The 23,962-nt window shown below is 60.7% G+C and overlaps 1 protein-coding gene across 1 annotated transcript in view; it reads left to right on the forward strand.

Annotated features, from left to right (window-relative positions):
- Positions 1 to 1,864: 1,864 nt before the first annotated feature.
- EPHA8 (EPH receptor A8) overlaps positions 1,865 to 23,962 on the forward strand; it is a 33,653-nt gene continuing 11,555 nt past the window's right edge. The window contains exons 1-5 of the mRNA XM_055332135.1: positions 1,865 to 1,955; positions 7,350 to 7,414; positions 13,458 to 14,121; positions 21,158 to 21,313; positions 23,422 to 23,757. Coding sequence (XP_055188110.1) covers positions 1,865 to 1,955; positions 7,350 to 7,414; positions 13,458 to 14,121; positions 21,158 to 21,313; positions 23,422 to 23,757 — 1,312 coding nt within the window. The remainder of the gene's footprint in view (positions 1,956 to 7,349; positions 7,415 to 13,457; positions 14,122 to 21,157; positions 21,314 to 23,421; positions 23,758 to 23,962) is intronic.

Raw genomic sequence — 23,962 nt, forward strand, 5'->3', positions numbered from 1 at the left:
CACAACTCTTCCGCCTCAGGAGCCCTGCAAGAAGGTCTAGAGTCCCGGGAGCAGGGGCTGCTCTACCCACAGGCTTGCCCACACTGCGCTGTTGTTAAAATGTCTGCATCAGCTGCCAACTTTAAATATTAGGGGATAGCACATAAAATTCCAGCTATAAAACCTCTCTTGAAAGCACAGAAAATCAGGCCCCCATTCCCACAGCAATGTGGGCCGGAGCTGGAAAGCCCCCCCTGCCCCCCTCCCCGAGTGGGTTTCATCAGGATGCCCGCCTGTCTCATGTGGGCACTGGGGTTTGCCCCTCAGGGTCTAGTCCAACCTGCTCCCTCTAAGCCCCACCCCCCCGCACAGCATCCCTGAACAGCCTTTAGCTGGTGTCTGCTTGAATGCTTCTGGTAACAGGGGGCTTACTACATCTTTGAGGCAGTTGGTCTGAGCAGTTGGTGCTAGGAAAGGGCTCCTAACTTGAGCTACCTTCCTCCTTTCTGTAAAAAGATGCACAGGAAAGAAGTGGGTTTTAGAGTCCAGTGGATCTGGATCTGAGCTCGTCTCTAGCTCTTAACCAGCTGTGTGATCTAAGCGAATGATGGTCTCTCTTCGCTCCAGTGTCCTTAGCTGCACCTCCCCTGCAGGACTGTGTGGGGCTTAAAGCAGAGCAAGTTTATAAGGCTCCTGGAGCCGAGTCTGGCACGCCCTCCCCCAAAGGGCCTCGATCATTCTCTGTTCGCTCCAGCCACGGTCCAACCAACTCTCCCGGGTGAGCTCGGGGGCTGGGAGTGCCGCGGGAGAGAGCTGAGCAGCTGTCTACCAGCTAGGTCCGAGGCCGAGTCTAGACTCGTCCCAGCGGGTACCCAGCCCTGCAGGTGTCTTACCTGCCTCCTGGACAGGTTGGCCCTCCAGGTGCTCAGGAGCCTTGAGGGTGGTAGGCAGGGCCCCAGCAGGGAGCCCCCAGGTTCCTGCCCTCTGCACACAGCCCGCAGCCTTCTCAGGACGGCGGGATCCCAACTCCTGGGAATGGACCGGGAGGTGGGGGAAGTCAGGGGAGGGGAAGGCGGGCAATGACAGTCCCCATCCCCGGGGGGACGGGGGGACAGCTGCCACTACCGGGCACCTGGCAGTGTGCCTGTGCTGGGCCCTCACCTGAGTCCTTGAGTCGGGATCTCACAACAGCCCTAGGACCCAGAGACCGTCGTCCCTGTTTTTACAGATCTGGAAGTTGAGGCTCAGAGAGGCTAAGAGCCGTGCCCAAGGCCACACCGCCAGGGGTTCTGGGGTCTGCGCTGCGCCCCCTAAACTCGGGGTGTCTCGTGCCGGGTCACTGGGGCGCGGGAGTGGGGGGAGAGTTCTTCCCCCCGCGAAGTGCTTCCCGGGGACTGGCGAGGGGCCACCGCGGGGCCTGGGGCGCGGGAGCGGGCGGGGGCGGGGGCGCGCGGGGGGCGCGCGGGGGCGTCGGTGCCGGCGGGTGGCTCGGCCCGTCCCCGTCCCCGGCCCCGTCCCCGTCCCCGGCCCCGTCGCCGTCCCCGTCCCCGGCCCAGTTCCCGTCCCCGTCGCCGTCCCCGTCCCCGGCCCCGTCGCCGTCCCCGTCCCCGTCCCCGGCCCCGTCCCCGTCCCCGGCCCCGTCCCCGGCCCCGTCCCCGTCCCCGGCCCAGTTCCCGTCCCCGTCCCCGGCCCCGGCCCCGGCCCCGGCCCCCGCCCCCGCCCCCAGCCCGCCTCGGTGCTGATTGGCTCGGCGCCGTGACGGGCCGGCCCCCACCCGGGGCGGCGGCGGCGGGCGCGGGTGCCCGCGTGTGCGCCCGGGTGTGCGCCGGCCGCCGGCTGCGGAGAGCGGGGAGCGCGCGGGCTGCGGCGAGCTGGAGGCCGGGCCATGGCCCCCGCCCGGGGCCGCCTGCCCCCCGCGCTCTGGGTCCTCACGGCCGCGGCGGCGGCCACCTGCGTGTCCGCGGCGCGCGGCGAAGGTGAGCGGGGGCGGGGCGGGGCGGGGGCGGCGCAACTTCCTTCCCTGCACCCTGGGCTGGGGGGGTCCCGGGTGCACCCCGGGGGGGGGGGAGCGGGGTCGAGGGACGGCGCGGGGAGGCGGGGCGGGGACCCCAGGGCTTGGGGTTGAGGGACAGAGGCCCCCCGGGGCCCCAGGGGAGAGGACCGAGGGACTCGGAGCTGGGGACCCGGAGCCGAGGGCTGGGCACCTGGGACGAGGGAACGGGATGGGGACGGAAGGCGGGAGAAGAGGTGTAGAGGAGAGAGGGGACAGAGCAGGGCACAGGGCCAGGGGACGCGGCGGGGACAGAGAACGAGGGACATGACACGGGGCTGCAAGATGAGGTTCAGAAGGTTGAAGAAGAAGAGGGCAGGGGTGGCCTGGAGAGGGGACCAGGAACTGAGGAGGGAGGAGCGGAGGGCAGGACCGGGTTGCGCCCAGGAGGCAAAGGAGGCGGGAGAGAGGGGCAGGGAGTAAGAGTCTTAGGTGGGAGGGCCGCGTGCTGGGGCGTCAGGGCTGGCGGGGAGGGGCAGCGCTGGTGGCCCAGGGTGGCCCTGGGAGGAGGGGACAGTGAGGAGCCGGCCGCGGGGCTGCAGACAGACTGAGGCTGGCAAGGCCCTGGAGAGCAGGTCTTGTCCAGGGCACGTCCGGGGCAATCCAGTCGTTGGGGGGACCCCGGGTGAGTGGGGTGGGAGCAGGAGTGGGGGCCCAGCAGTCAGGACAAAAAGGGTCTGGGAAGTGACCTCCTGGCAGTGGGAGGGGACAAGGAAAGCCAGGAAGAGGCACCCATCAAGTTCCCCATCACCCAGGGCCTCACATCTGCACAGCTGCACACACACACACACACACACACACATGCACGCAATTAGCCCCACTGAAGTCCAGGTCCAGCCCGGGATGCTGCCCCGGGTCCTGCTCTGCACCCCACCTCCCGTCCCCCAGGACCTCCTCTGCTCCTGCGGCTCTGCCCAGAGGAGGCCCCGCGAGGTACTCGGTGCAGGATCTGGGGCTGGTGTCCCAGGTCCGGAGCTGTGTGTGTGGCAGCACGAACTTCTTCCACATGCGAGGGAGCTCCGAGCCAGTGTTCCTCACTGACACTCAGACATACCCGAGATCCACCCACTCACGCACCAACAGCTCAGAGATACAGGCATCCCCGAAAGCACACATGCACACACGGACTCACGTCAGGATTTACACACATAGACCCGGGCCTGTGGAGGCTCACATGCATGGACAGCCTCCGACATCACCCACAGTCAGATGCACAGAAATGCAGCTGGTGCACACGTGCACACACACACATGTACAGATGCACACATGTGAAAAATATGCACATCCATGGGCAGATACCACATATCTAAGGAGACCTTCGAACTTGCGTTCGTGCCCCTAGAAATGCATGTGCGCGTAATAAATGCACACGTAGATGAACTCATAGTCTCCGGTGGAAAGGGGACCTTGCAGGGAGAGGGACTGTAGCAGGGCAGCCGAGAGGTGAGGTGACAGGTAGGCACAGCAGGGCCAGCTGGGGTGGCTAGTGCAGGTGCAGGTTCCTGGGCCACCAGAAGAGAATTGAGGTGGGGGCCCAGTGAGTAGGGAAGAGGGCGGAATTGGGGCACAAGGGTCTGGGGGCTCTCAGAGCCCTGGCCTGAGAAGATGGTTTTCCCAGGTTTGGGTTGGGGGAGGGGGCCAGTTTCTTGCCAGCAGGATGCTGGGGGGTCCACACCGAGGCTCTGGGCTTCAGACGGTACCCCCTCAACTCCTCACTTCAGTTATCTTCTCCAGGAAGGAGGCAGCATCTTCCAGAATTGCAGACGGGCACACCCCAGGGCCCCCCCTGGGGAGGTGACTTTGAGCAGACTCACCTGCAGAAGAGTGGCCATTGGCTCGAGGGAGAGGACACATCCAGGGGAGGGACAGCAGTTGGGGAAGAGGCGAGGTTCACAGAAAGAGGCAGGCAGGGAAGGCTTTGTCCAGGGCCGAGGGAGGCATTGCGCGAGGGCCAGTCCTCGCCTGTCCAGAGTCCCCACAGCGGGGCGGGGGTTAGCCAGCAGGTTGGGCAGCCTGGGGCATAGGTTCCACATTGGACCACCCTCCCTCCCGAAGGACAGGAGTCCCTCCCGGGTCATTCCTGGGCTGGTGCAGTGCCAAGACCGGCAAGGGAGGGGTATCTGCTCCCAGCTGGGCTCCTACAAAAGCGACGGTGCCCCAGCCCGGCCAAGTGCCCCTGTGCCAGGTCCGTCACAGGGCAGGACGGGGCCCCCATGCCCCAGCAGGCTCATGGCCGCTTATCACTCTCTGGTGTGGATTATCCACCACTTTGGGGGTGATCGCCCAGGCGTTCACATCCTGGCTGACATCCCCTGGCCACCCGAATTCTCCAGCCTCACCATCATGCACTGCGTCCTCGGGGAATGTAAATCAATTTAAGTATTAGTCTCAGCGAAATGGAATGGGGGAAGGTGACGGTGCTGGAGAAAAAAAGAAATCGCATAATGCTTTCCACAGTGGAACAGGAAAGGCTTAGGAATTATCTGTGCTTCTCAGAGCAGGAGAGGGACCCGTTTGATCTCCTAGAACAGCCCGGGCGGGTAGGCCCAAGAGGGATGCCTACAGACATCTTGCAGATGAGGAAACAGCACAGGAGGGTGAAGGGATTCTCTTCTTGGAGAGACCGTGAGTCCCGTCCTCCCATTGGCAGATGGGGAGATGGGCCCAGAGAGGAGAACTGACTTCACAGATGTCACACAGCCCTCCAGGCCGGCTGGGCAAGGGGCAGGAGAGAGCCCAGGCCTGGTGACCAGAGGGGTTTGAATTTCCAAGATGACTCAGGCCTGGGCCAGGTGGGCCTCTGCTAGAATTCTCTCTAGCCCTGAAAAACCGCCCTGTGGGCCTGGAGCTTCCCTGGCAGGCATTCTGTGTCCCCCCCCCCCCCGCCCAGCCCCCCAGGGGAAGGCATGGGAGGTAGGAAAGAGGGGACAAAGGGAGAGGAGAGGAGGGCAGGGACAAGGAAGTGTCTAGAAGGAGTTGGAACAAGCAGCGCTGGAATCCTATAGCCCTTCCTGAATCCAATAGAATCGACTTTTGACTTATCTTTGGATTATCTGAGCCCCCTGGCTGGCTGATCAAGAATCAGCTGCAAAGGCTGTGAGGTTTCCCGGGGTGGGAAGGGCCTGGAACGTGGGGTCTGCCCCAAGAGTGAAGGCTCTCGGGCGGGGAGGAGTCTAAATGGTGGACATTTATAAAGCTGATTTTGCCCCCTGGGTAGGAGCAGGTCTGAGCTGCGTTCAGGGGAAGCCAGAGAACGGGCCCTGCAGCTCGGAGCCCCCATCTGGAATGTGGGTTGGAATGGGGGAGCCCACGGGTCCCGGTCCCCATCCTCTCCCCAGCCTAGGCTCTGCTGGTCTGGGGGAAACTGCAGTGCGGCCCCCTCCCCCTCCCACCAGCCAGCAGGAGGAGAGAGCTTGCCTGACCCAGTTTTCTCTCCATTGCCTGAGAGGGAGGGAGGGAGGCGGGAAGGCTTCTCTGCCTGCGCCCCTGGCGTGGGGCCGGCTGGGGAGGGGAGATCCTTCTGCGGACACTGGCTCATCCCCTGATGCCCCCCCCCAGCCCTGGGGACCCCGGGGAGGAGGGCAGAGGCCCCTCCCTGGGTCTGCAGCCTCTCTCTCCAGCAGGCCTCCCTTCTGGGGTCCCCGACAGTGGGGTGGGAGGGTAAGAGGAAGGAGAAAATCAGCAAATAAGAGCATCCCCACTCCAAGGTTTCCTGAAGACACTTGTCTCCATCTTTGAGGGGCAGGCGCAGAGCTATGCAGATTTCAGGCAGAAGGACACCCAGCCTCCCTGCAGAAAAGTTCCAGGAGGCCCCCCCCCCCGCCCCGGCCCAGCATTAACCCCCTGCAACCTGCCCCCGCCAGCCTGGTTGGAGGCCCACACTTGCAGGCTGGGAGAGGGGGGACGTGGAAGAGAGCGTGAGCTGGGAACGGGAGCCAAGAGCCCTGTCCTACTACCATCACCAGACGGGTCAAAGGAAGCAGGGGGCCCAGAGAGGTGAAGGGACCCCCCCCCCCGGGGGGACACAGCAGTTGAGATTCAAACCATCATTTCTTGACACTGTCGTGTGCCTTCATCACCTTACAGTGAGGGGGTAGGTCTGAGTACAAGGAGAGAGGCCAGAGGGGCAGGATTTGGGGGAAGGAAATTCGCTTTAATGAGGCATCGGCTCCAGGTTTTAGGGTTTGCTGTCTAGGTGCTGTTAGCCCCATTTTACAGATGAGGAAACAGGGTCAGGGAAGCAAAGGTCACCTGCTACTGGGTAGCCGCCTTGCGATTGGAGCCCAGCCGCGTCCGACTCCAAAGGAAAGGTCTTCCCTAACGTGGTGTTGAGGTTCTGGGGTCCCCTTTGGGGTTTCTGGCTTAGAAGAGCCTTGCCCCTCAGGCCGGTGCTCCTCCCAGCCACGGTGACTGCTCACGGGTTCTGCTTCTGGGGCTCAGGTGCTGGGGCTGGTGGCGCCCTCCGTGGCGGCCTCAGTGGGTGCTCTGAACGCCAGTCCTGCCAGCCACACCCGCGGGGCTCCGAGCACATTCCAGAAAACCCCTGAGGCCCGGTGTCCTCACTGGTAAAACGGAGAGAAGAGTCACCACCACCTCTTGGCAGTGGCTGCTGCCGTGCGGGTTATGGATGCGGCGTCTAAAGCGCCCCTCCAAGAGCTCGGTACACAGTAGGCGCCTACACAGCAGGGGCGGCTTCTACTGTTCTAGATCTCTCCACGTCACATGTGCTCAGAGGAGTTACTAGGTGCCAGGCGTCTCCTGCGGGCGCTGGTGATTGCAAAGCTGGGGCCGGTCCTCCTGCAGGAGCCACGACCTCACAGTGCAGACGTTGCTGGGTGCTTTTGACTGCCATTGTGTCCCCTGAGTGAGACGAGGACGAGGCTGTCCTCACCACACCCCGTGAGACAGGACCCACCGTCACACCCATTTTTCACAGGAGAAAACTGAGGCTCAGGGGGGAGCAGGGACTTGTTCAGGGACACACAGCCCCGAAGTGGCAAGACTGGGACTCTGGCCCAGGCCTCCTGGACTCCTGAGCCCGTCTCTTCGCCATCCCACTGCATCACCCGCCAGGGAGCTTGGGGCACTTGGGGTGGCTTGTGTTCTGGGGGTTCGGGAGATCACATTTCGGCCGAGGTGGCGGAGGGTGGCTTCAGGCAAGGGGAACAACTCGAAGCGGGCTCTGAAGGAGGGGGGAGTGAGGCACGGAGCTGGCATGTCGGGGGCTGAGAGCAGAACAGTGTGGCCAGGCTGGGCTGCTCTGTGAGGCCAGGGAACGGTGTCCCAGGGTCTGATGCTCCCTCGTCACCTGTTTTTACAGTGAACTTGCTGGACACGTCAACCATCCACGGAGACTGGGGCTGGCTCACGTACCCGGCTCACGGGGTAAGTGACCAGCAGTGGGGCCATTGCCATCCTGTGTGAGCAGAGAAAGGCTGGGACTCACAGTCCTATCATCAGATAGATTAGAAGGAAGTGGATGCCCAGAGGGGGGAAGGGACTTCCCAAGGCCACCCAGCAGTTAGAAACAGCTCCTGATTCTCTCCCTCACTTTGTCCCTTCTCTTCCTCTCACCTCTCCCTGCGCTCCATCCCTTCCTTCCTATCTTCCTACCTTCCTTTCTTCATGCAGACCCTTGGGATTACACCCTGGTGCCGGGCTTCTAGGGTCTAAGGCCCTAGGTGTGGGATCCTTATGTCTGTGTCCTGGGCCTACCGAGTCATGACGTGCCACAGCTGGGCCCAGGGTAGCTCGGGACAGTGTCCAGGAGCAGGGCCAGGGAAAGTCCCCAGCCAGGCCTTTCTCGCCTTCGGGATTGATCCCTTCCCTCATGCCCTGCCTTCACCAGGAGTCGCCCAGACCCCTGGAGCCCCCACCTGGTACTCTCTTCCATCGGACTCATCCAGGTGGTACAGCCAGCACCCACTGTAGCCAGGCCCCCATGCCCATCTGGCCTCCCTGGGGACCCTGGGTGAGCCCATCAGGTCTCTAGGGGTTATGCTCTCTCAGGCGATACCCCCGCCATCCCCCTGGGGAGTGGGCCTGGTAATCCCAGGGCATCCAGGGGCAAGGCTTCTGTGCCCTGTCCCTCTGCGGCGGGGCGGGCGGGGTGGGGGGCACGGCAGTAAAGCCAATGTGATTGTGTCATTGACAAGCAGGGTGGCCCTGGTGGTCACCACTTCACTCCCGGAGTCTCAGTTCCCCGTCTGTAGAAGGGGGTGAGCATGTGACCACCTCGTGGGGTTTGCTGTCAGGATGAGGGGAGGTGACACCTGCTCTTGGACCCATGCCTGGTGCATGGTGAGCCCTCACTGAATGCATTATCGCTGTCATTGTCGTTAGTGGGCGTTATGGTTGCATGTCACAGACATTTCCTCCTGCAAGTGTGCTCGGAAACGCACACACACATGCCCACCAGACACAAGCACGTCATGTACATGTGACTTCTTTCATGAACACTGGCTTCCATGGCTCTGGAGACAAGGGTAATAATATTAATAACAACGATGGTGGGGCGCCTGGGTGGCTCAGTCGGTTAAGCATCTGCCTTTGGCTCAGGTCATGATCTCAGGGTCGTGGGATCGAGTCCCACGTCAGACTCTCTGCTCAAGGGGCTGTCTGCTGCTCCTCTGTGCTCTCCCCCAAAATAAATAAATTAAATAATAATAATAGTAATAATAATAATGGTGACAGTGGTATCAAGAGTTAATATTTGTGAAGGGAGTGGGAGTATTTCTTCACATTTCATCAGGGCCAGGCTAGAGCCCCCTCCTCTCCCTCTGGAGCTGTCGTCTGCAGGCACTAGGAAGCTGAGTCCACTGTCATCAGCCCCATGCACCAGGCCTCAGGGAGCCTCACAGCAGGCCACGTGGGCCCAGGAGGGAACCCGGAGGGAACTCCGTTTTGCCTGAGTGGGTCAGCCCTGCCTGCAGACAAAGGCAGGGTCCTTGAGGTATCTCTGTACCTCTCTGGGCCTCAGGGTCTCCCTGTGAAATGCTCCTCTGCATGTGCCCCGATGGCCGTCTCCCAGCTGTGAGCAGGGTGTGAAAGGGCTTGATCGAGTGAGCCAGTTCTGCCAATGGCAGGGCCCAACCCTTGAGTAGGTGACTTTCTGGCTGTTGGCTGGGTCAGTCTTTCCCCTGAGACCCAGCATAGGAAGGAATGGGCCTGGCCCCAGCCGGGCTCCGGGTGTGTGTCCCTCTGTCTTCGTCAGAGCTTAGGACTTGGTTTTTAGAGTAACATGGAGTTGTAAGGGTTTTAGGCAGGTGGAGAGCATGACCAGACTTGTGTTTCCAATGATCGTGCTGGAAATCGAAGGTTCTTTGGCTTGCAGGGTGCTGTAAAGCAAGGCTCAGAGTTATCTTGTTGGGGAGTTAGAACAAATAAGGTATAGTTACATCACAGGTGAACGGTTCACAGGTGTGATCTCATTTAATCCCCACAACCAATCCTGTGAGTAGGTACCACCACCCCATTTCACAGATGAGAAGGCTGAGGCTCAGAGCAACAAGGAATAACTTGCCCAGCATCAGACAGGTTCCAAAGGACGGTCTCAAACCCCACTCGCTCCGGCCCAGAGCCTACATGGAGTCCCTTGCGTCCTCTTTGGTCTGTGTCATCGTCGTGAGAGGGTGGGAGGCCCTCCAGCGTTGTCTGCTGAGCCGGCGACCGCCTTCCATCTTTATGGGGCCTGGAGACTGGGCTTGCCCAGAGGGGAAAGAAGCTGGGTGAGATCCCTGGTTCCCAAACTCTAGACCTTGAACCTGTCCCAGGTTAGCAAGTGAGGCATACAGGTCCCCGCCTGCAGGGGAGCTGGGGAGGTGCCTGGGAATCTTTTGTTTCATAAGCTTTCTAGGTGATTCTCCTGCCCAGCTGGCTAGAGAGCCTGTGGACATGGTCACTGAGGTTCTGTGAGGCTCCTCTGATTCGGCCTGGGAGCAAGGGCCCTCCAGGGCTGTCTCCGGCATCAGCGGAGTTACCGGATTATCAGGCCAAGGCTGCACAGCCCAAAGGCCGGGGGTGCTGGGCCTGCATGAGCCCCTTTGCTGCTGCCTCTAATCAGTGCGACTCAGGCAAGTCACTTACCTCGCCTCCACCTCCCCGTTGATAAACGGAAATGATCACAGAACCTGCTCCGTACAGTTGTCATCGATGAGGATGCATGAAAGGGACATTGTCCTGGTGAGACACCCGCAGCAGCAATGAGAGGTTAAGGGACTCTGCTAAGGTCAGGGGAAGTCTGACCCCGCCCCGGGGACCCAGGTTCTTAATCCGGCCGTGCCCCTCCCCCCACACACTGGGACCTGTTCCATCACTTCTGGTGAATTAACCAAGGCTGCCTTAGATGAGAGGCACGTTCTGTTGTCTCACCCGGTCCTCACCACCCGCTGGAGTAGAGGAAGGGACGGGCATCCGCCAGCCCATTTCACATATGAGAAGCACAAGCTTCAGAGAGGGGAGGGGAGGTCCCCAGGGCTGCCCAGCTGGTTCCAGATGGAGGACAGATTTGCAGAGCAATGGGGGTAGGGTGGGGGGTGGGCATCGGAGGAGGAGCCCCCCAGGGCTTAGAAGGCCGGGGTGGGGCTGCCCAGGTGGAGAACAGGGCTGATCTTTGCACCAGCCCCCAGGAGTCTGTGCCCTCCTGGGTGTTTGCGGCAGCCCCCGGGGCTGGCGGGGCTAGGCCAGGCCGTTGGCATTGGTAGAGCGGCTGGAGCAGACTCAGATAGAGCTGATTAATTTATCCAGGTCCCTGGCAGGAAACAGACAGGGAGCAGCTGGCTGGCTCTTTGGTGCTCCATTAATTGTGACAATGACTTTAACCCCAGATGTGACACAGCAGCGCCCAGGGGCCCTGACTGCAGTGTGGGGTCTTTGGGGTAGGGCCGTAGGAGGCAGAAACTCTCAGGTGAGGCTGGCACACCCCAGACCTCTTCCCCCCAGGAGTCCCTGCAGGCGGGCACAAGTGGGCTGGGACGATGCTGCCAGGACGGCTTCCATCAGTCCCGTTCTCCTGGCAGCCTGCTGGGCCAGGCCCAAGGCAAGCGCTTGGCAGCTACTTCTCCTTTCTTCCTCTCAAGCCTCACTGAGGTGGGCCTGTCTGAGCCCCATTTTACAGATGTGGGCACTGAGGGTTGAGACCACGTGCCGGCCAAGATAAGATGAGATGGACGGGCTTTTTGTCCGACAGGAAACACTTGAGACCCCCGTGGTCCCCACTCTAGCACTTGCGGGTCACTCAGAACCCCACGGATTCCTGGAACATCACAGGGAGTGGTTTTTACCTCCCGCACCCCCTGGAAGCGATAGGATCTCTAGTTCAAGGGCATTGCACTTGAGAGGCCCGAGAGAGAAGAGCAAGGCATTGCAGCTCTGGCCAACCCAAGGCAGGGACCCAGAGCCCATCCCCTCCGTCTCCCCTCAGCCCCGGCCCCTCCTCAGGGCTCTCCGGAGTCCGCTGATCTCAGCCCACCAGGACTGCTCCCGGCCGACCAGCTCTCTGCGGTTGGGGAGGCTGGGGCCCAGAGAGGACAGCGACTTGCCCAAGGTCACATTGCAGGTTAGAGACCAAGAGGCCTTGACCTCTCAAATCCTGGCTCATTTCTCAACACTGGGTCTTCCACGTGCATCTTGTGTGTCCAAACTGGACTATTTGGTGCTCACTGAACTTGCTGATACTTCCCAGCCTCCCAGGGGCTCTCCCCTCCCATCCCCGCAAGAGCTTTCTGCTTCAGGGAGCAGGAAGTGTTCACCACCCCCTGGATGCCCACCACGCCCTGGATGTAGCCCTCCACCACCTTGTCTGATGATGGACTGTGAGGCCCTCAAGGGAAGGGAGTGTTTCTGGAGCATTCCTTTCTTTCTTTTTAAACAAAGTTGAGGTTAAAATACGTATAACATTTACCATCGTGACTGCTTTTCAAGTGTACAGTTCAGTGGCATTAAGCACATTCGCCGTGTCGTGTGCCCGTCACCACCGTCCATCTCCAGACCTCTTTTCGTCTTCCCAAACTGAAACTCGGTCCCCATGAAACACCAGCTCACCCTTCCTGAGTCCCACAGCCTCTGGCAACCAGCATTTCATTTCCTGTTTCTTTGGCTCTAAGTACCTCATTTAAGTGGAATCATAACAATATTTGTTATTTCATTACTGGCTTATTTCACGTTGCGTAATGTCCTCAAGGGTCACCCGTGTCGTAGCAGGTGTCTGAATTTCCTTCCTAAGGCTGAATACTATCCCGTTGTCTGGATATATCACATTTTGTCCATTCATCCAACAGCCGACACATTTGGGTTGTTTCTGCCTTTTGGCTACTGTGAACACTGCTGTTGTGCGTAGAAGTATCTGTCTGAGACCGTGCTCTCAATTCTTTTGCGTATATACCCAGAAGTGGGACTGCTGGGCCATAGGGCAGGTCTCTTCTTGACTTTCTGAGAAACCTCCGCAGTTTTCCTCAGCAGCTGCCCCATTTTACGTTCCCACCCACAGTGCACCAGCATTCCAGTTTCTCCACGTCCTCCCCAACATCCTGTTGTTTTGATAATCGCCACCCTAGCGAGTGTGAAGTGCCCTCCTTGCAGTTTTGATTTGTATTTCCCTTAATGGTTAGTGACCATGAGCATCTTTCCATGGAGTATTTGGCCATCTGTACATCTTCTTTGGAGAAATGTCAACTTAAGTCGTTTGCCCATTTTTCAATTGAGCTGTTTGAGGTTTTTTTTTTGTTTTGTTTTGTTTTTGTTTTTTTTTTTAGTTGTAGGAGTTATAGGAATTCTTTATATATCCTGGATACTAATCCCTTATCAGACAGGGGATTTGCTGGTCTGTTGTCCCATTCCATGGGTTGCCTTTCACTCTGTTGATCGTATCCCACTTCTTTCTGAATCACTGATGCCTGGCCAGGACCTGGCACAGGAGCCACCACATTCATCTTTCCCGCGTCCTGGTATGCCCTTGCTGAAAGATTTGAGCAGTCAGGTTCACGCATTAGAAAGATCCCTCTGGCAGCTGATATGGAAACTGGACCTGTGGGCTCCCTACTTACCCAAGCAAAGTCAACCGCCCAACCTCCAACTCTGGGAATATTTGGAGCTGCTGTATAGACACAAGGTGGGGTTTTGTAGCTTTGGCATCGATTCCAGTGCTGACTCCACCCCTCACTAGCTAGGCCACTTCAGACATGGGGCTCAGACCTATTTCCTCACCTGTAGAATGCGGCCAATAACACTTTCTCGGAAGGCTGTGGCAGTCTTTGGGATCACACGTCACAGTGATGGTCAGTAGAAGGCCGGCAACACAAGGGCAGAGAACATTGCGGCTTCTTCCCAGGGATGCCCCTGGCACCGTGCACGGGGCACGAGGCAAGGGTGACTGGCAGGAGGAGGCGGGGTACTGACTCCCATTTCAGTGCTGTGCTCTCTCTGCCCGCAGTGGGACTCCATCAACGAGGTGGATGAGTCTTTCCAGCCCATCCACACGTACCAGGTGTGCAACGTCATGAGCCCCAACCAGAACAACTGGCTGCGCACGAGCTGGGTGCCCCGCGACGGTGCCCGGCGTGTCTACGCCGAGATCAAGTTCACCCTGCGTGACTGCAACAGCATGCCCGGCGTGCTGGGCACCTGTAAGGAGACCTTTAACCTCTACTACCTGGAGTCGGACCGTGACCTGGGCGCCAGCACGCAAGAAAGCCAGTTCCTCAAAATTGACACCATTGCAGCCGACGAGAGCTTCACGGGTGCTGACCTGGGGGTGCGGCGCCTCAAGCTCAACACGGAGGTGCGCGGCGTGGGCCCCCTCAGCAAGCGCGGCTTCTATCTGGCCTTCCAGGACATCGGCGCCTGCCTCGCCATCCTGTCTCTCCGCATCTATTACAAGAAGTGCCCCACTATGGTGCGCAACCTGGCCGCCTTCTCGGAGGCGGTGACGGGGGCCGACTCGTCCTCGCTGGTGGAGGTGCGGGGCCAGTGCGTGCGGCACTCAGAGGAGCGGGACACGCCCAAGATGTACTGCAGCGCGGAGGGCGAGTGGCTGGTGCCCATTGGCAAGTGCGTGTGCAGCGCTGGCTACGAGGAGCGGCGGGATGCCTGTGTGGGTGAGCGCGCCACGCGTGGGCGGCCGGCCGGTGGGCTCAGTCCGGGCGGGGCTGCTGGGGTGTCGGGGGCATCGCAGTCCGTGGGCATCTGGGTGGCAAACCGTTTCTGGGAAGATGGGTGACCCTCTAGTGTTTCTGTGTCAGCAAATACACGGGGCTGTGAGTGTGTGTGTGCGTGTGTAGTAGGGGGCGGGAGACACTGCAGCCAGGAGGACCCTCTGTGGGCATTGTGGAGAGGTACGTCTGAGGACACCCGTAGGGTTGGGCGTCTAGCTGGGTACACGCCCGTGTGAGGGAACAGTACGATGTGCTCACTTATATCGTCCGTTATTTAGGCACCTTTTACCTATTAACTTGCTTAGTCCCCAGAGCTACCCGATGACACAGAAGCGACTGGTGTCCTGGCTTTGTAGATGAGACAGAGGCACAGAGAGACAAAGCAGCTTGCCTAGGGGCGCACAGCTAGGAAGAGGCAGCGCTGTGATTGGAACCCAGAACTGTGGCTCCAGAGCCTGTGCTTGAAACCACCAGACTTCTGTGGAGTGGAGGGAAGGGGACACGGTCCCAGGGGCATGAGTGTGGTATGGGGTCACTGTGGGAAGGTATGGTGGGCAGGGGCCCCCAGGGAGCACTGTCCGGGTTGAGTGTGTCACTGGACCACCTGACCCAGCCTGCCTGTGTTTGGAGGGATCTTACCCAGGGACCCGTGGGAGAGGGCAGCCAAGGTCCTTGAGAAGGGGAAGGCCGAGAATGGGACAGCATGGCACCTGTTCGGTGAGCGCGCTCCTCTGCTTCTCACGCCAGAGACCAGGAGCAGGGCCCAGCCCCCAGGCTGCAGGCTTGTGTGTCACACTTGCACAGTGCCCACGTGAGGGCGGTGTAGCCAGGCGTCCCAAGCACCTGGGACACTGCAGGAGTTGTTTGGCCAGATAGCTGGCGCCCCAGCTGTTAGTGGCCTCGGCCTGGTTGTCCTTTGCCCTTCCCTCACCTCCCCGGGCGGGGAAGGGGGTGCTGGACACATGGTTGCCCAGCCTCTCAGGGCATCGTGGAGCCTGCTGTTGGGACCACTGGTGCTCCTGGGGGAGGAGGATGTTCCTGTGCAGGGATCAGAGAGACTGGGGCCTGGCCCCAGATAGGAACTGGGACGGGAGCCCTCCCTCGGCCCCAAGCAGGCCGGAGAGACCCGTTGGTGCTCCCAGGACAGAGCAGGACACAGGCCGACAACTTCAGGTGGCACTCAGGGTAGTTGTCTGGGATCAGGATACTCCATCCAGCCGCCAGGCCCCTGCTGACCCTTCCTGGGACTCTCTGGGTCCCTTTAGAAATCCTTCGTCATGCTCCCACCTGCCATGAGTCTTCACCTCTGCAGAGCCCTAGCTCCCAGAACCTTCTGTGACGTTTGCCTGTTTCTGGACCTGTTCCGCGCCCCGTGGTCTAGTTTGTCAGGCTCCCAGGCTGCCAACCTCTCCTGGTTCCCATTCCCCCTTCCCTATACTTGTCACCCTCCCGCGGGGGGATGACAAACATCCCCGTTGCCTTTAGGCTCACGCACACCACTTCATTTGCTCACTGGAACAAGGCAGGTGTTGCAGTTCCATTTTGCCAATGAGGAAACTGAGGCTCAGGAGGTAGTGTCGCCGCACAGGCCTCACAGCTGGTGGGAGGTGGGGCTGGGACCTGAGTCGGGTCTGGCTGCCTGGGAGCCACGTGTAGGTGGCCCAGGTGTATCCCTGGCCCGGCCTGACTGCTCTCCCCACCAGAGCTGGCTCCCAGCAGCCCCTCCTTCAGATGGGGACGGTAAGGTCCCTTAGCAACAATTTTTGAGTGTTTGCCACGTGCTAGGCACGTTAATAAGCACTTCCTACTTGTCACGGCAGTTAGTCATTCTGTTGAGCATCTGGTGTGCCCTGCCTTGGGGAGTTCACACGCTTTTTCATGCTCACGGAAGTCCGCTAAGCGAGGTAGCGTATCCCCATCTTACAGATGCAACAAACTGAGCCCTTCAGCCTAAATCACGAAGTAGGCTCTGATCCCCGGCTGGCTCCCTCCAGGGCTCTGAACTGCCAAACCCCACTACCCGCTGACCCTGGGGTGACAGCAGAACAGGTAATAACCGGCACAGCAGAGGCCGTAATAATCAGGCCGGCTGGTCAGTGGTGCTGGTCACGGTCAAGGTCAGCTGCTGTCCCCAGCTCTGGGTTTAGTCTGCAAGTGCAAGTAAGCCACCTGTCTGTCCAGCGGGCAGTGGGACACACTGGCCCAGGGGAAGGACACTGGTCCTCCTGATGGTGGGGTCAGAGCTCTGGGGTCCTGCCCCAGCCCCCTAGTTTGACAGGGGTGGGAAGTGGAGCCCAGAGAGGGAATGTGTCTGCCCAAGGCCGCACAGCGAGTCAAGGGGAGAACTCCTGCTAGAAGCTCCCAAGTCCAGAGCAGCAGGACCTTCCCAGGGCTGGGAGAGGCCGAGGCCACTCCCCTTTGCCTGGCACTGCTGGCACGTTAATAAAAAATCACAAAGCAACGCCAAAGCAGGGTTAGGAAATTGCAGCATATTTTGAATTTTACATTTAAATCACAATACCACATAATTATGCCAGTTGCAAGATAATTACAGGTTTTATAAAAAATATTAATTCCTAATGCACTGCAGGCAGAGAGGTTTGGGGATGGGATGCCAGGCGTAAGCCGCACAAGGAGAGATTTTTCTCACTCCTGTGGGTGGGTCTCCGTGACTGTCTGTGTGACCTCCTTGGGAGAAGCAGCACGGGTCTGACACCGAGCCCCTGCACAGATGGCAGGCCCAGGCCGGCAGCCCTGCCTCGGGCCCCGTCCCCACCCCTCGTTGGGTGGGTAGCCTGAGAGTGGGGGGTACTAAGGGCCAAGCAGGAGCCAGAACGGAGTGGGGTGCCTTTCTGGGCTGCATGAGTTGTCCTCTCAAAGCTGTGGCTCCCCTGTGCTCCCCAGGTGGGACACCCTGAGGACCGTGGGTGCCACCCCTCCGCCTCCCCTTCTCCATCGGGTACTTGTCTCCGAACAAACAGCAGAGGAGGGAGGGCCGGGCTCTGGGGTCCCGGCTTGTTCAGCCCAGACCCACTGCCTTCCTGCCAGCAAAAGGAGGGGATCCAGAGCCCCAGGCCCGCAGCAGGGGTCGGCCCATGGCGATGGCCACCCTCCCAGCCTGCAGGCCTCCTCCCTGCTGCTCTTGCCCTCACAGCTGTCCTCAGAAGTGGCCAGGAAGCACCTGGTTTTACGGAGAAGACAGTGGAGTGCAGGGGAAGGGATCGAGCCAGTCACAGGGCTCTGGGAGACCTTCTGGAGACTGCCCTCGGGCCTCAGAGACCCACTGAGGAGCGTCAGAGCCGTGGGGAGCCGGCCAGTCTACCAGTGGCAAACTGGGGAGCCCGGAGGGCTGAAGTGAGTGGCCCAGGGGCTCGCTGTTAGGAGTGGTTGACTGGGGCCCAGACCTCCCAGCTCCCTGACCAGAGTGCTCCCCTCGTGACACAGTGCCAGACCCGTGACCTGTCCCCACACTGGCCGCAGCACCCCCACCCCCACCCCCACCCCAGGCCGGGGACCGACCTCTCGGAGCGTCACCCAGGGGAGCAGCAGCCCCAGCCTGAGGTCCCGGTTGCCATCCTTCCCGTCACCTGGGCGCAGAATGCAAACCACCCTCGGAGGCCCTAATCATTTTTCTATAAATATCAGAGAGTCTCGTTTCGGAGGGGGCGCGTGAGCGACGAGCTCCTCTGCCTTCCTGACTGTGTTTAAAATCTGATTTAGAATTAATTTCCTTTGGTCATCCACCGGCAGACACCTTATTTGTCAAATCTCAGGCTCTTGGCGGGGGAGAGGGGAGAGGTGGTGGGGCCACAGGCAGCTGCTGGCCTGACGGGCGGCCCGGGCAAGGTGCCCTCGCAGGGGCAGCGGCCCCGCCTGGCGCTCGGCCCACACACCGGCCACGCGGGCTCCGGAAGCGCCCCGGGTCGGCGGGCAGGGCCGGGCCCCGGCCCAGAGCTGCTCCATCTGTCTCAGCCATTAATTCCCGGCTCTGCCTCCAGGTCTCCGGGCTCCCCGAGGCCTGGTGATTAGTATTCTTATTAAAGATTATTTTATTTTCATTGCGCGGATTAATCTGGCTTTGACACGTTATAGCCATATGGGTATTAGCAGAGCGTGAGAACCACCCACTGGCGAGCAGCAGAACGGCCGGGCCATCTCTGAGCCCTGGACGCGGGTTGAGGGGCTGGGTCGGGGGAAGGCCCAGGCCCCAGAGGCTCCCCGACCCGGCCTGGGCCCAGGAGCCCGTCCTGCGTCCTCTCTGCCGGACAGGGGTGTTAACGCCAGCCGCGTAGCCTTGCGGTGAGGGCCAGGCACGGTCCTGGTGTGAATTCCCATGTACTCACTCTCACAGCGGCCTCACAGCAGCCCGAGGAGGTGGTGCTCTTACTATCCCCAGTTTACAGATGAGGAAACTGAGACCCAGCCACCTGCCCAGCGTCCCTTAGCCTAGGTGGAGGGGTTGGACCAGAAGGGGGGGTGCGGGCAGCCTGCTCCCGACTTTCTGCTCTTAATCGACAAGAGCAACATGAACTCAGTGACCGGTGGGGGACTCGGGGACCGCAGGCCGTCGTGCTGCGAATCACACCAGGGTGTCGCCGCACATTTTCTGTGCCTCTCACTGCTCAGCTCCCTAAGAGCTGGACCAGCTCTTGCTCATCTCGGCTCCGGAGTAGCCGCTCAGTAAATTGGGGTGAGGGAATAAATGGGGGGCAGAAGGAGCGAGCGGTCCCGGAAATGCTAATCGACGTGGATCTGCTCATTACCGGGAGGGCTACGCTCATTCAGCTCAATGACGGGTTGCACCGGTATTTGCTGATGAGGTGCCAAGCCGGCTCCCGCTGCCTGGTTCCTGGGCCTGGAGGAAGGCTCTGCGGCTGTGCCCCAGGACCGGGTCTCGGGGGGCTCTGGGAGGAGGGGGAGGAGGGGAGACCACAGTGTGTCAGCCAGGGGCCCTACGGCCTCCGCTCCCAGCTCCGTGTAGGCCCAAGGCCTCTTGGGGTCTCTCCAGCGGGAAGGGAAGGAGCCCAAACCGGAGGCACATTTTCTCAGCCCTTGAAACCACAGGCCCCGTCCAGCTCCACGGACTCAGTCTGTGAAGCAAACGTAAGGGCAGTGGCATTCCTCCCGGCATCAGGTGTTCTCTCGAGCTTGGAGAATTTTACAAATTAACTTGATTTTCGCTGCTCTAATGAGGAGGTACAATTTAAAGAATGACATGACGACTTTTCAAGTGAAGCCCCTCTCAAGCGCCACGTTTTCCAGATTGAGACTCGGCGGCTAGACATCCCGGCGAACTTCCTGGTGGTCGCTGTTGCAAAGGAGGTCAGGTCCGCGGTGCAGCGGGGAGCTGCCTGGCCCGTGGCACTGGTCCTGAACTCCCCGGGGTCTCCCTCTGCCCAGAGTGGACAATGACGGGATTGGCTCACTTGGAAAACTCCTATGGGCTCTGGCAACTTCTGCTCTGAACCAGACAGGAGGGCTGAGATGAAGGAGGCAGCCCTGCAGCTAATGCACAGGGAGCTGCCCACAAGCACCTTCTGGTTTAGGAGAGTCGGACATACAGATAAAGAAGCACCACCTATAGTGTGGTGCTACTGAGCAGAGATCGCAGAACTAGGGCAGGGAGCGGTGGCTTCTGTGCACCTGTGTGTGTCTGTGTCTGTGTATGTGTGTGTGTGCACATGGAGGTGTGCAGAAAGGCTTCATTCGGAGGGACAGTTAAAACGAATCTTGAAAGAGTTCGACAGGTTGACAAAGGGGCCAGGCCACCCCGGGAAGCAGGCGCAGCATGTGCAAAGGCCCTGAGGCAGGAAACACTACTGGATGTGGGGGATGGCCAGTCCTTCAGTTCGGCCTGTGGATGGGGAGGGAGGGGTGACACTGGAGAAGGGCTTTGAATGCCAGGCGCTGTTGTTCAGGCCATGGGGAGCCCATGAGGGTTTGAACTGCCAGTGACCAGGCCGGGTGTCCTTTCAGGGAGTTCCTCAATCTAGAATATTTCCATTTCCTGCATGGCTGACTTGTTCTTACTCTTTAGACAAGGATTGAGTATCATTTCCTCCTCCGGGAAGGTAGCTCCTCCCACCATTTACCCTTCGCCGCATCACCTGCTTTATTTCCTTCCTGGCCGTGAGCGCAGCCTCCGTCACTGCGGGTGTCTCCCCCTCAAAGAGGCTGGCTCCGTGGGGGCAGATGCGTGTCGATCCTGTTCATGGCTGTGTCAGTGCCTGGTGCTCGTAAATACTGGCTGAACGGGTGGGCCGGCAGGTGGCAGCTGGGACTGCGCAGCAAGGCCGGGTCGTCCAGGTGGGAGATGAGGAGAGGGTCACCCACAGGACAGGGCAGGTGACAGTGACCCAGGCTCTGGGAGTGGCAAGAGCCTGCGATTCCCAGGTAGCCCCTGTTGCTTGCGGGGCTTGTAAGACAGAGTCCCGGGCCCCGCGCCTGGCGCTTCTCACGAGGCGGCTGTGGCGGGGCCTGGAATCCGCACTTTTACTGGGGTCTTACCATCTGTCTCTCTTCTCCAGCCACATTCCCACCCGCCCTGTTCCCTTCCAGCTGTCGTTCCTCCCCGAGTCAGAACCCTCGGATGCTCAGCCTCGTGACCCGCACATCCGAGGCAGTGGCTCACTCCGGCACCGGTGTCCTGTGAGGGACAGATTCGGGCAGGGGACAGGCCTGGGTCGGAAGGGGCCGATGGAGGAGATGCAGCCCTGGGCTGAGGAGGCTCTGTCCTGTGCTGATGTCAGGGTGGGACTCGGGAATCAGGGTCCCGGCCTCAGCTCTGCCCCCGACTAGCTGTGCAGCCCTGGGGAAGTCCCAGGCCCTCTCTGTGGGTCAGTCCCTCCATCCCCAATGAAGGTCTGCGCCCGTGCCCCTTGGGAGATCCCGCTGGAAGCCTTGGGTCAGAGTGGGAGCCGTCCCGGGGCCTGCCAGGGGGGCCCGGCTGGCTCACCTGAAGCCGCCTTGTCCTCCGCAGCCTGTGAGCTGGGCTTCTACAAGTCGGCCCCTGGGGACCAGCTCTGCACCCGCTGCCCCCCGCACAGCCACTCTGCAGCCCCCGCTGCCCAGGCCTGCCGCTGTGACCTCAGCTACTACCGCGCGGCCCTGGACCCACCATCCGCAGCCTGCACCCGTGAGTACCACCCTGAGCCCCAGAATCCGGGAGACTAGGGCCAGGCCAGGACCCCGGGCTCCCAGGGCTCCAGGGAGCTCCACAGGCAAGGCAGGGACAGGGGCCTGTCTCTGGCCAGGGGCCGGTCTAGGGTGGGAGGAGGTGACTCTGACTCCTCACTGGTGGCCTCGACCTCTCGGGGGTCCCTACCACCTCTCCAGGGAAGTCTTTCCTTCCCTCCCTCTGTCTTCTCTGCCTCGAGGGCAGACGAGAGGTGGCTTTGGTCATCTTCTGACCCTACAGTGATACCGATGTCCTGGGAGCCGGGGTGGGCCAGCCAGGGGGTTCCCATGAAGGGAAGGAATGTCGGAGGAGCCCCCGCTCGCTGTCATCCCTGATGGACTGGTCAGAGCTGCCGTAGCGTGTGTAGGGTGTGTGCGTGAGTGTGTATCTGGGATACGTGTGGCTGCCTGCTTGGATGATGGCACGCGTGTGTCTGATTCTGTGTGTGCCCTGGGGTGCCTGCCGTGATCGACACTGTGCGTGTCTGTGTCGGCAGCAGCTGCTATGGAAGATGCCTGCGGAGAGTGTGTGTGCTCGCGGGGGAACGTCAGAGTCCTGCCCACGTACGGAGAGGGTTCTTGGAGGTGTGTGTGCACATCTGGGTCGGTCCCTGGCGGGGACTCCCAAGTCCCCATAGAGCTTGAAGGAATGTGCCTTGTGGGTTCAGCGCGTGCACACCTGGCCCTGCAGAGGAGGCGCGTGTGCCCAGAGAGGGTGTGCTTGCGTGTGCTCATGCCCGGGGTACTGAGGGGACTCCGAGGGACTCTGGCACCGAGCCTGCAGGGCTGCGTGACTGTCTCCGCGTTCTGCTGACGGCTGGTGGGGCTCCTTGGTTGCCTCCCCTCCTGGCCTGAAGGGGCCTCTCACGCCCCCATCCCAGCTGGGAGGCCCGCAGCCAGCTCAGCGCCCCCCGTCCCCCATTTGCCAGCCCTGGTCTCTTGTGGTGGGTGAGCGGCACTTCACACAGTTCTGACTGGTTTTGCTCCCTAATCTATCCCAGCCTCAGTCCCCAATCTCCCTGTCCCCCCCACCCCCCATCTCCATCACACCCAGCCCCCAGGCTCCCTGTACGTGGCAAGTGAGAGGGTCACATAGTCTCACACACACACAGTCTCCCTCCCCCCCTCCACCCTTCTGCCCAGACCCGTGCATTTTCCCCTGGGCAATGACCTGCCGGGGCAGAAAGGACGCCCGAGTGACGTGGTGACGACCGTGGGCTCCGTGGCGAGGTGAGCCCAGGTCTAGGTCACGGGCACCTGCACTCAGCTAGCCAGACTCCAGTTTGTCTCCAAATCCACAATTCTGTTCCCTGGGGTTCTAGAAGTCTTAAGACTACAAAAGACTGGGCTTTTAGTATTCCATACCTTTCAGATTCTGTGATTCTCTATGATTCTGAGATTCCACTCTTCTATTTTCTTAAGATCTAAGAGTCCCTGCCTGGGATGCTGAGAACTGGCATTCTGAGCCCCAGGGGTCCACGCGGCAACCCCTCAAGCCCTTCAGACTCAAATGCCCACCCCCAGGAGCCTGCCCCAGCCCCCAGGCCCCACTTCTGCAAAATCTCCGAGCTGCCCGGACTCCCGTGGGAGCGGGGTGGGCACACCCTGCCTCGGAGACCCCACCGGCCTTCCTGGCGCCTCCACGTGCTCCTCGGTGGGGTCAGGGATCTGTACGGCAAATCCAGCCAGGGGTTAAGGAGTGGACTGCAGAATGCAAATGGCAGGGGCATTTCACGCCCAGGGGGGCTGCTGTGGGCACCTCAGGGTTGTCAGGGTCTCTCCCCAGCTCTGGATGGAAATTTCGGGAAACACAAACCCCTATGGTCCGACCGTGGGATAGTAGGGGGCAGGGGTTTCGCTTTCTGTACACAGACCTGACACTGTGGTCCAGTCTGACGCCGCCTTTGCCCTCGGGGAGCTTCCAGAGGCTGGAGGGGGTGTGACCTTATCCTGGGGGGACCTTGGGTATCATGGGGGACTCCCAGCCCCTCCCTGGTCTGACGGGGGGAGACCGGACCAGGCCAGGTAAACGCCCTCCACTGCCGCCTGTCATTCTGTACTCCCCAGGGCCACCCTCGGCACCGGTGAATCTCATCTCCAGCGTCAACGGGACATCTGTGACCCTGGAATGGGCCCCTCCCCTGGATCCGGGCGGCCGCAACGACATCACCTACAACGCCGTGTGCCGCCGCTGCCCTTGGGCGTTGGGCCACTGCGAGACGTGCGGGAGTGGCACCCGCTTCGTGCCCCAGCAGACGAGCCTGGTGCGGGCCAGTCTGATGGTGGCCAACCTGCTGGCCCACATGAACTACTCCTTCTGGATCGAGGCCGTCAACGGTGTGTCTGACCTGAGCCCCGAGCCCCGCCGGGCCGCCGTGGTCAACATCACCACGAACCAGGCAGGTAGGCGGAGATGCTCCGTCCCCCAGCTTCCCTGAGCCCCGGCCCTCACAGGATCGGAGAGGGCTGCTCCGGACTCGCTGTGGCATCTGGGCAAGTGCCTGCCTCCCCGGCCCTGCCTTCCTCACCAGGCCTCGGAGCTCCAGGCCCTGCAAGCCCTTAGAAAAGTAGCACATGCCCTGTAGGTGGGAGGAATCCAACAAGGTCA

Source organism: Nyctereutes procyonoides, unplaced genomic scaffold (genome assembly GCF_905146905.1).
Source record: "Nyctereutes procyonoides isolate TBG_1078 unplaced genomic scaffold, NYPRO_anot_genome, whole genome shotgun sequence".
Taxonomy (NCBI): Eukaryota; Metazoa; Chordata; class Mammalia; order Carnivora; family Canidae; genus Nyctereutes; species Nyctereutes procyonoides.